The 12,067-nt window shown below is 39.0% G+C and overlaps 1 protein-coding gene across 11 annotated transcripts in view; it reads left to right on the forward strand.

Annotated features, from left to right (window-relative positions):
- The first annotated feature begins 1,173 nt into the window (after window positions 1-1,173).
- The window catches only part of GTF2H2 (general transcription factor IIH subunit 2), a 37,088-nt gene continuing 26,194 nt past the window's right edge, over window positions 1,174-12,067 (forward strand). For 8 of the 11 annotated variants that reach the window (XM_086362093.1, XM_086362087.1, XM_086362092.1 and 5 more), the window contains exons 1-7: window positions 1,174-1,207; window positions 3,997-4,059; window positions 4,693-4,770; window positions 5,092-5,128; window positions 5,348-5,434; window positions 6,085-6,135; window positions 6,452-6,506. In XM_086362093.1, coding sequence (XP_086218219.1) covers window positions 4,004-4,059; window positions 4,693-4,770; window positions 5,092-5,128; window positions 5,348-5,434; window positions 6,085-6,135; window positions 6,452-6,506 — 364 coding nt within the window. In that variant the 5' untranslated portion in view covers window positions 1,174-1,207; window positions 3,997-4,003. Of the gene's footprint in view, window positions 1,208-3,958; window positions 4,060-4,346; window positions 4,465-4,692; window positions 4,771-5,091; window positions 5,129-5,347; window positions 5,435-6,084; window positions 6,136-6,451; window positions 6,507-12,067 lie in introns of those variants that run through there. The other 3 variants (XM_086362085.1, XM_086362089.1, XM_086362095.1) reach the window with 3 other exon arrangements.

Consider the following 12,067-nt stretch of genomic DNA (forward strand, 5'->3'; position numbering starts at 1 on the left):
GTCCACAAATATGCTTTAATTTAAATCTATTGGCAAACCCTCTGTCCTTTTCCTGGTTTTCCATAGTCTTCCCAGTCAGCTGGATGGTAAACACAAATGAGAAGCTTGGGGCTTGGGTGGCAGCTGTCTGTCCGGTGGGTTTGTATCCCGTCTTGGAACAGAATAGCCATTCAGAACAGAGAGGGAGACAGGAGGAGTGTGGAGATTGTGGAAGGAAAGGAGGGAGGAGACAAGGAAATGAAAAGGAAAGGGGTGGAGTCTGTATATAGAGTCTTGAAGTCAAAGATGTGGAGGAAGGCAACGATGGAAGCCAACTGGCACTGGGAATCAGTAATGCTAATTTCCTCTAAAGACAACAACACCATTAAACAATAAGACCTTTTCTTCTGGGGATAAATAAAAGGAGCTGCTGATGGACGGCAGTTCCCTGAGCACCTATTTTAAACTGCAACCCTTTTCCGCTTCCCTGGTGGCTTTGATGGTAAAGAATCCGCCTGCAATGCGGGAGATGAGTTGGATCCCTGGATAGGTAGAGCCCCCAGAGAAGGCAATGACTAACCACTCCAGTATTCTTGCCTGGAGAATTCCATGGACAGAGGAGCCTGGCGGTCTACAATCCATGGGGTCGAAAGAGTCGGACACTACCGAGCGATAACACTTTCACTTTTCACTTTCCTCTTCCTTGCTTCATTTTTCTCTATGGCACCATCACCATTTGATACAGTATATTTTTCTTCACAATGTCATGAGGGCACGGATTTTTGTCAGTTTTTCACTACTATTTCCTCAGTACTTAGAACTGTATCAGTCCCAAAGTAGGTGCTCAATAAGTATTTGTGGCTTTTAGCACGGGCAGCAGAGGAGTTCCGGAAAACCGCTGCACTGCAAGTTGGCTCAGCTGAGACTGCCGCTGGGGTCATCCAGTCCTCAGATCCTGTGTGGACGGCTACTAGGCCTCCGAATTTCCAAGAGCGAATGGCTACCACCCTCCTGCCTCTTTGTGAATAGCGGGAAGGGTGCAGGAGGTGCTTCCCACACCCAAAGTCAGTACAAGGTTGCCGGGCCAGTGAGCGCCCGGCTCGAGCAAGCGCCACTCCCAGCAGTCGGAACGTTTGCGCGTCACTACCGCGCGCGGCGGAAGGACTTCGGCGGAGCACTTAGAACGGATTGAGCAGAACTTCCGGGAGAACAGAGCTCGGCAGGACAGGTAAGTCAGTGGTAGAGGATTTCCCGGAGCCGCGGCGGACAACCGCCGCCTAGGAAGCAAGGCTGGGAGCGGAGGCTGAATGATCCCGAAACGCCTCATAGGGAAGAAGGGTGTGTGGAAGCGTGTGGAGGAGAAGGAGAATTTCCGTCTATGAAGCTGCATAGAAGCATCTATCTAGGGCAGCAGTTCGGAGAGTGACTCTCTTTTCCTAAGGCAGGACGCAAATGCGGCCCTGGGTTTAGCTTGTGACCAGCCTCCATCTGTGTGGCCTCAATAGAGTTACCAACCTCTGAGCCTTGAGTTCCACACCTGAAAAGCAGGACTGTTATCACCCTTGCCTCTCTCAAAGCGCTTGGCAAGTTTAGCTGTTAGGGAAAGCTTCATAAATTGCGATGTTTGGTGCAAATCTCATTGTTTACATGTAACATTCTGAGCACATGTGAAGGAATCCCACCACCAGGCTTCTCCTGAGGGCAGTGGCTTTTCTGGAGTGGATTCCCAGCGATATTTGTAAGAAGGTGGACTATTCAGTCATAGGCAGTTGAAGATGCTGCTTAAGAGGTTACCAAGTACATCTTTCTCCAGGCGGCATAAAATCCCTTCTCTATTAACTGCTTGCATTGTAAACATCCAGCTTCCCTTTGAACATCTGCAGTTATGAGGATCTTATTACCTCTGTCCTATCCCTGTAATTTCTCATTGCAGTCAGTTCGAATTAAGAAATTCTTGTATGCAGTGAGCCAGAGGTGTTCCAGATTGCAGCTTCTGCTCATTGGTTCTCACGTTGTTTCTGAACTTTGAGGGAATTAAAAGTCATAAACTAAAAATAGTTTAAATATTGATGTGATGAACGGCAGTAACCACATCTTTAAGAATTTAAGCTTTTGACTTTTTATATTCACGATAAATACAAACACACCTCCATGGAAGATCAAAATGTTCAGTTTCGTCGCTGCATGATGTGTTACTACACTCCATTAAGCCTATAAGGCACCAATATAAGTGTGTTGAGAAAGCACAGATGTCAAAACTAAGTCATTTCTTGTTATTTCAGGATACTAAAGTGGAACACCTGATCTCCTGAAACAATTGAATCCTCAGAAGTTTAGTAAACAATATCTGATTGTAGCAGGTGCCAAGAAAGCAGTGATGCCATAAAGGCAGTTTTCAATTTATCAATAGATTTTAATTCCAGAAGTTCATTTATAAAAGTCTACGTTTATTTGGATTTTTAAGTATATTTTTCTATAGAACAATGAATGAGTAGTGTGAAAATGAAAATGTTAGTCGCTCAGTCACGTCCAGCTCTTTGTGACCTCATGGACTGTAATCCACCAGGCAAGAATACTGTAGTGGGTAGTCATTTGCTTCTCCATGGGATCTTCCCAACCAAGAGATTGAGCATGGGTCTCCTACATTGCAAGCAGATTTTTTACCATCTGAGCCACCAGGGAAGGCAAGTGGAGAATGGGTCTTGGTTATTGTCCTTATCACAAAAATTAATCTTTTCCCCTGCCATTGATGGGATTTGTTTTGTCCTTAATGTCTTGGCACTTAAGATTCCTTTGATCCTTCATTTATGAAAGAAGGAAGTTGAAAGTGAGAATGTAAGGTGGAGAGGGAGATTCCATTGGGGAGGGTGGAGGTGTGAATGTGATGGGGTGTTTATTTCTTGGTTATGGTTAATAGAGCGGCTTCCTAGGTGGCTCAATGATAAAGAACCTGCCTGCCAATGCAAGAGGTGTGGGTTCAATCCCTTGGTGGGGAAGATCCTCTGGAGAAGGAAATAGCAACCCACTCCAGTATTTTTGCCTGGGAAACCCCATGGGCAGAGAAGCCTGGCGGGCTGTAGTCCATGGGAATGCAGAGTCCAATGTGACTTAGAGTTTAAACAGCAACAAATGGTTAATAGATGCCTCCCAACACCAATTTTGTCCCTGATTATTAAAAAAAATGCACATTTATATTGAAAATATGAAAATACAGAAAAGAATAAACAAAAACCCAATCATCCTTAATCCTAACATCCACTCAAAACCATTTGTCCTGTTTATTGAATTACTAAATGGTTCCGTTTTCTTTTAATAGTTGGGATTATAGTGTAGGTTTGCCATTGTATTATTTTAAAAAATTATCCTGGCTGTCCAATGGTTAAGACTCTGCCTTTCGGTGCAGTGGGTGTGGGTTTGATTCCTGGTGGGATAACTAAGGTCCTGTGTGCCATGAGGAGTGACCAAAAAATTTAAGATAGATTTTTAAAAATTAGGAGCCATAAACATTTATCATTTATGAATAAAGTAAATTTTATTAAAGAAGCTTGATTATGAAAAAATTCACACAGACACAAAGATGGAGAGGCAGTAAATGAATCACCATGTATCTATCACTCAGTGATAAGAAGTAGCAGTTGTAGCTCGTGTTGTTTCGTCTATACCTGTACCCACTTCTCATAATTCTGTGGTTCTGTCCTGTGACACATCTTTAATGCATTTTTATTTTTTATTAATTGTAAAGAGAAGCTTATTTATATTGGTGCCAAATTTGAGCATAAATATTCACATTCTTTCTTGGGGATATGAAAAAGTTCCATGAGGATTTAAACATATTTGCATTCAACTACAATTATTGAATAAATTGCAAAGAATAATATGACTTTGCAGTCTGAGTTTTCTTTTTTTTGCTTTGTATGTTTATTTCCCTCTCTTTACTTTTCAAATTTAATTATATACATCTGGTGACTATCATCTTTAATAAATTCACAGTCTAATGACTTTTTTACAATATGTAAGGAACAAAATGGATGAAGAGCCTGAAAGAACTAAGCGATGGGAAGGAGGCTATGAAAGAACATGGTAAGTAGGGCATTATTACTCTCTCTTCCCTTTTAGACGTTGTTTTAGGTGTTTTTTTTTTTTCCCTCAACAACACTTTTGAAGTATATTTTACACATGTTAAAATTCATCTGTATCTTATGTATAATTCAGCGATTTTTAGAAATTTTCAGGGCTGTGAAAACATCAACATAAACCAGTTTTAGAACATTTTTATCATTCCAATAATAACCCTCATGTCCATATACAATTAATTCCATTTCCACCTGTAGTCCTAGGCGACCATTGATCTGTCTACTTTCTGTCTTTTTAGATTTGCCCTTTCTGGACATTTCATGTAAATGTAATCATATAATATGTGGTCAGTTTTGTCTGACTTCTTTAACTGAGCATGCTGTTTTTAAGTTCATCCATATTGTAGCATGTGTAAGTAATTCATTTTTTTTATGCTGAATGGTATTCTGTTATATGTTTATGCCATATTTTTTATTCATCCTTTCTCCATTTGATGGACATTTAGATATAATTTTTGGCTGTTATGCATAATGTAGCTGTGAATATTCAGCTGCAGTTCTTTGTGTGGACATATTTTCCTTTCTCTTGGGTTAATAAAATTATAGTGTATCTTTTTAAACAATTAAATATTCCCTACAGGGAAATTCTTAAAGAAGATGAATCAGGATCACTTAAAGCTACAATTGAAGACATTCTCTTCAAAGCGAAGAGAAAAAGGTACGTAACCTTTGTGTGTGTTGCAGAGGTAAAATTCCTTTAAGGGTTTTTGTCCACCTCTGCCCACTCCCCAGTACTTCATTTGAGCTGTGTTTCAGAGAACCTCACTTACAGCCTTTTAAATAGCGAGGGTAGACCCAGCAACCTAGAGCCTCATCAGGGAAATTCATCTTCAGCGTTTTATCTCAAATACACATAATTATATGCATCCCGTAAGTTAATAATTTACTTCCCTAGAAAACTGCACTTTAGTTGAAAAGTTGTAATGATCTTTCAGGTAGTATATGTTATTTCCTTAAAACCTTTGCATACTTTTAACAGGGTATTTGAGCACCATGGACAAGTTCGACTTGGAATGGTATGATGTTTTTCTTTTTCACTTTACTGCTACAGAACTAGTTTGAGTTACACAAACATTCTGGCTCAAATAGAATAAACTTTTTAAAGGAATATGTTAAAAATATACATGTAGAATATGTAAATGCTAAGTGCCATTTTTACTTGTTGGTCAAAAATGTGTTTGAAAATTGTTTTTATTTATGTGTTTTATTTATTTGGGGGATTTTATTTTTGGTAGATGCGCCATCTATATGTGGTAGTAGATGGATCAAGAACAATGGAAGACCAAGATTTAAAGCCAAATAGACTGACATGTACATTAAAGGTACTAAAATTATTCTGATTTGTATTACCTGTGAGGAAGGCTGCTGAATTCCAAAAGAAATGTTTTTAAAGAATGCAGTCTTTTTTTTTTTTTTTGAGGTAATGCAAACTATAGCTAAGTAGAAGTGCTACTCTGGATTACTTACCAAAATCGCTAATTATTTATGCTCTTAACTTCCACTCCACGTTAGGATCTTGCTTCGTCAGTTAGTCCTTTTCTTTATTGAATCTTCATTCTCCTTTGACTTACTTGAATTAATCTCCTCAGCTTATAAATAGATTCATATTATTCCTAACTTATTCAAGCCCATCTTCTGTTTTGCTCATTTTCCTGTTTGTCTTTTTTGAATCTTTTTCTTACTTAGATTGTTTCTGTCTTACTTGTCCGAATGGTTCCATCTTTTAAGGCTGAGCTTAAACCTGTCTCATCACTTACCATTTCAAATTCAATTTTATTTACTATTTTAATTTTTATATTTATTTAATATTTTTAAATGCATTATTTTATTTATTAATATCTTTACTACTTAATATTTTTGTAAGCTTAAAAATCATAAGAAATAATGCTTGATAAATAGATTTCACAAAACCTGTTCTCTGTGTTGTTATTTTGCTGTTACCTAGTTTTTTCTTTTTGTTTTCTTTAAACAGTTGCTGGAATACTTCGTAGAGGAATATTTTGATCAAAATCCTATTAGTCAGGTATGTAGATAAGTGATATAATTCAGAATTAGCATCCTGATATTATTGCCAAATATAATGTATTTTTTAAAACATTGGACATATGTTCTATCACTTAAGTGATTCAGATTGTGTACAAGTTACTGTGACACTTGTCAATGAAAAGCAAGATAACTCTAGAAGTTAAACAATATACAGTGAACTCATAGCTAAATTTATGTCGAAAGTTGTTCACATGTTACTTATTCCTTTTTAACTAGTCATTTATTTTAGTTACATACATTCTTATCAAGAAAAAGTAATTTAAGTTAATAATCATTTTTGTTTTTATTTTGAGATTGGAATAATTGTAACAAAGAGTAAAAGAGCTGAAAAACTGACTGAACTCTCAGGTATGCATAAAATTACCTTTTTCGCACTCAAGGACTTTGCTTTATTTATCTAACCTTGTAACCCTGTTCATGAGGTTGCCTAATAAGCAAAATGAAACCTTCCTGCAGGCTGTCTAGGTAAAACACTTTAAAAAAACTTCTGTTAAACTCTCTGTCTCTAAAATGGCCTGTTTCTTTAAAAATTTTAGTTCCCCAATCAGGGATTAAACTTGTACCCCCTGCAGTGGAAATGCAGTCTTAATTACTGGACCATCAGAGAGGTCCCTAAAATGAGCTGTTTTAAATTGAGTTCTGCACAGTGATGAATAGTATTATACTGGCTGTAAATGTTTATTCAATCATGAAAGTGTCAGGATAAAATTATTGTAATCATTCACAAGAGCCACTTAAACTTTTTTAAAAAATTATTTGTTTGTTTTTGGCTCTGCAGGGTCTTCATTGCTGTGCACAGGCTTTCTCTGGTTGCGGCGAGCAGGGACTACTTTCTAGTTGCAGTGTGTGGGCTTCCAGTTGCAGTGGCTTCTCTTGTTGTGGAACAAGGGCCCTAGGGCACGAGGGCTTCAGTGGTTGTGGCACACAGGGCTTAGTTGCCTGGAGGCCTGTGGGGTCTTTCCAGGCCAGGGATGGAACCCTTGTCCCCTGTATGGCAAGCCAGACTCAACCACTGGACCACCAGGGAAGTCCCTAAGTAAGATGTCTGTCAAGTCTACATGACCCTCCTAGTTTATAGTCTCAGCACAAGCTCCAAAGAGGGTTCTTATTGACCCTCATTAAGATCTGCCCATCCGTGAGCAGTCAAGTGGCTAAGGGAATGAAGTATTTTGTTGGTAGGCCTGGATTACATGTCTCTGCTTGAAGTAGGATAGAAGTTCCACCTGCACCATGTCGTCTAAACTGGATTATTATATAGTGAGGGAAGGATGGTTCCCCTAAGGAAAGGATGTAGGGCCAACCCTCCCGCATGTTCCCTCCCCCTAGTTAATAATAGTATTCTGTGGGTGCCTGGGAGGTAATATGTACAGAGAGGAAAAATCCTCTGGAGATTCTTATAGGCCTCTTGAGAATACAAGAGGCCTATAACCCTCTTTTCCCCTGAACAGAATCACTGCTGTAAACCACACTGAGAGTAATGTAAATATACTTTTGTTCTTTTACTCATAACACAATAGGAGATTAAAAATTTTTTTGTATGGTGTGGTAGAAAGAAAAGTGGATAGAGAGCCATACTATCAAGGTTTGACTACTGGTCCTGCCATTGGGTAGGCATATGTCTTTCAGCAAATCATTTAACTTGTTAGATTTGTTTCTCAGTTATGAAAGGAAGGATTTGGACTTAGGTACTTTTCATTTCTAAAATTTATGACTCTAAAAATAAACACTTGCAATATATAGCTGACCCTTGAACAAGTTGAGCATTAGGAGTGCTGACCCTCTGTATAGTTGAAAATCTGCTTATAACTTTATAGTTGGTCCTCTGTTTCCTTGGTTCCACATCTGAGAATTCAACCATCTGCACATCATGTAGTACTGTAGTATGTACTTAGTGAAAAAAAATCTGCATATAAGTAGGCGTACATAGTTCAAACACTTACTGTTCAAGGGTCCACAGTATATTAACTGTGGCAGATAGTTAATATTTTAAAACTTACTCAAGTAAATAAGAACACCAAGAAGTTGCAAATGAATGAATGGGCAAAAAATACACAATTCATACCAGAATAAAAAGGAATTAAACAACTGTTAAAAAAGAAAATTTAAACAAGCTAGTATTCAAAATACTAGTTTTGAATCCAAGTCTATGCCCTGACCAATAATGCTGAAGACGCTGAAGTTCAGCGGTTCTATGAAGACCTACAAGACCTTCTAGAACTAACACCCAGAAAAGATGTCCTTTTCATTATGGGGGACTGGAATGCAAAAGTAGGAAGTCAACAGACACCTGGAGTAACAGGCAGATTTGGCCTTGGAGTATAGATGAAGCAGGGAAAAGGCTAATAGAGTTTTGTCAAGAGAACGCTCTGGTCATAGCAAACACCCTCTTCCAACAACACAAGAGAAGACTCTACACATGGACATCACCAGATGGTCAACACTGAAATCAGATTGATTATATTCTTTGCAGCCAAAGATGGAGAAGCTCTATACAGTCAGCAAAAAACAAGACCAGGAGCTGACTGTGGCTCAGCTCATAAACTCCTTATTGCCAAATTCAGACTTAAATAAAAAAAAGTGGGGAAAACCACTAGACCATTCAGGTATAACCTAAATAAAATTCCTTATGATTATACAGTGGAAGTGACAAATAAATTTAAGGGACTAGATCTGATAGAGTGCCTGATAATCTATGGACGGAGATTTGTGACATTGTACAGGAGGCAGGGATCAAGACCATCCCCAAGAAGAAGAAATGCAAAAAAACAAAGTGGCTGTCTGAGGAGGCTTTACAAATAGCTGTGAATAGAAGAGAAGCAAAAGGCAAAGGAGAAAAGAAAAGATTTGAATGCAAAGTTCCAAAGAATAGCAAGGAAATAAGAGAGATAAGAAAGCCTTCCTCAGCAATCAATACAAAGAAATAGAGGAAAACAATAGAATGGGAAAAATTATTTTCAAGAAATCTTCAAGAAAATTAGAGATCCCTTCAAGAAAATTGAGAGAAGGCAATGGCACCCCACTGCAGTACTCTTGCCTGGAAAAGCCTATGGAAGGAGGAGCCTGGTAGGCTGCAGTCCATGGGGTCGCTAGGAGTCAGATGACTGAGCGACTTTACTTTCACTTTTCACTTTCATGCCTTGGAGAAGGAAATGGCAACCTACTCCAGTGTTGTTGCCAGGAGAATCCCAGGGACGGGGGACCCTGGTGGGCTGCCATCTATGGGGTCACACAGAGTTGGACACAACTGAAGTGACTTAGCAGCAGCAGCAAAAAAATTAGAGATACCAAGGGAACATTTCATGCAAAGATGGGCTCAATAAAGGACAGAAATGGTATGGACCTAACAGAAGCAGAAGATATTAAGAAGAGGTGCCAAAAATGCACAGAAGATCTGTACAAAAAAGATCTTCAGGACCCAGATAATCACAATGGTGTGATCACTCACTTAGAGCCAGACATCCTGGAATGCGAAGTCAAGTGGGCCTTAGGAACCATCACCATGAACAAAGCTAGTGGGGGTGATGGAATTCCAGTTGAGCTATTTCAAATCCTAAAAATGATGCTGTGAAAGTGCTGCAGTCAATATGCCAGCATATTTGGAAAACTCAGCAGTGGCCACAGGACTGGGAAAGGTCAATTTTCATTCCAGTCTCAAAGAAAGGCAATGCCAAAGAATGCTCAAACTACCACACAATTGTACTCATCTCACACGCTAATAAAGTAATGCTCAAAATTCTCCAAGCCAAGCTTCAGCAATATGTGAACTGTGAACTTGCAGATGTTCAAGCTGGATTTAGAAAAGGCAGAGGAACCAGAAATCAAATATCCAACATCCACTGTATCATCGAAAAAGCAAGAGAGTTCTAGAAAATCATCTATTTCTGCTTTATTGACTATGCCAAGGCCTTTGACTGGGTGAATCACAATAAACTGTGGAAAATTCTGAAAGAAATAGGAATACCTGACCACCTGACCTGCCTTTTGAGAAATCTGTATGCAGATCAAGAAGCAGCAGTTAGAATTGGACATGGAACAACAGACTGGTTGCAAATAGGAAAAGGAGTACGTCAAGGCTGTATATTGTCACCCTGCTTATTTAACTTATATGCAGAGTACATCATGAGAAATGCTGGGCTGGATGAAACACAAGCTGGAATCAAGATTGCCAGGAAATATATCAATAACCTCAGATATGCAGATAATACCACTCTATGGCAGAAAATGAAGAAGAACTAAAGAGCCTCTGGATGAAAGTGAAAGAGGAGAGTGAAAAGCTTGGCTTAAAGCTCAACATTCAGAAAAGTAAGATCATGGCATCCAGTCCCATCACTTCATGGCAAATAGATAGGGAAACAGTGGAAACAATGGCAGACTTTATTTTGGGGGGGTTCCAAAATCACTGCAGATGGTGACTACAGCCACAAAATTAAAAGATGCTTGCTCCTTGGAAGGAAAGTTATGACCAACCTAGACAGCATATTAAAAATCACAGACGTTACTTTGTCAGCAAAGGTCCGTCTAGTCAAGGCTATGATTTTTCCAGTAGTCATATATGGATGTGAGAGTTGGCCTATAAAGAAAGCTGAGCACCGAAGAATTGATGCTTTTGAACTGTGGTGTTGGAGAAGACTCTTGAGTCCCTTGGACTGCAAGGAGATCAAACCAGTCAATCCTAAAGGAAATCAGTCCTGAATATTCATTGGAAGGACTGATGCTGAAGCTGAAACTCTTAATACTTTGGCCACCTGATTTGAAGAACTGACTCATTGGAAAAGACTCTGATGCTGGGAAAGATTGAAGGCGGGAGAAGGGGACGACAGAGGATGAGATGGTTGGATGGCATCACCGACTCAATGGACATGAATTTGAGTAAACTCCGGGAGTTGGTGATGGACGGGGCAGCCTGGTGCGCTTCTGTCCATGCCGTTGCAGAGTTGGACATGACAGAACAACTGAACTGAGTATTCAAAAAAAGGGCACACTCAACAACATTTTCCATGTTTTAAATGAGCACAATGAAGTTTCAAAAGCAATATATGGCTTGTTGAACCATGGAAAAACTGATACTTTTAGTGCTGATAATCTGGTTAATTTGTTCAACATTTTCTGGAAAAGAGCCATAAAAATGTTCCATAAGAGAATTACCTGGTGATCCCGTTGTTAGGATCCTGCACTCTGGCTGCCAAAGGCCTGGGTTCAGTTCCTGGTCAGGGGATTAAGATGGCTAAAGCCTGGAGGCACAGCCAAAGGAAAAAGTTCCTTGGAGTAAGCTTAGGAAATGTTATGAAAGAAGAAAAATTGTCAGTCTACAAATATTCTGTTTGCAACAGTATGTATAATAGTGACAAGTTGAAACTAATTTAAATGTTCACTGGTATGAGGATAATTTGCTGTATGATAAACTCGATGTTTTCGTTTTCGTTAAGTAATATGAAAACAGTGATGAAATAGGAGGAAAGGTCTGAAGAATACCATATTTTATTGAATCTCAGATTTTATTGTTTGTAAGATACTTTTATTTTATGAGCCCTCAAGAAGGAAACACTCTGGCATTTAACCTTTGACACAGTGTCAAATGACATGTGAATTGTTCATACCAGTTTCTTGGTGGTTTGACAGGTCTCAATTTTTCGTGGTTTCTCTTCCCTTCATTTATATTGCTTAGCATGAATTAGACAGTCTTTTCAGAGGCCATTTCAATAACAACATAACACGGTTTTGTCTCTTTGTGGAAATCCTCCTTTCTTAGGTCTTATAAAGTGGTTGCTTTCTCCCCCTGCAGAAAAACATGGAAGTGTAGGCATTCTTCCATCAATGAGTTTTTGCTTCCACTAATAACAAATTTGCGCCTTACTGTTCTGTTCCATGCCTTCTACATAAAAATATAACCTTTTGTATAAACTTAAAAA

The sequence above is a fragment of the Bos grunniens genome, chromosome 20 (genome assembly GCF_055505025.1).
Source record: "Bos grunniens cultivar Pamir isolate PY7600 chromosome 20, Bosgru_T2T1.0, whole genome shotgun sequence".
NCBI lineage: Eukaryota > Metazoa > Chordata > Mammalia > Artiodactyla > Bovidae > Bos > Bos grunniens.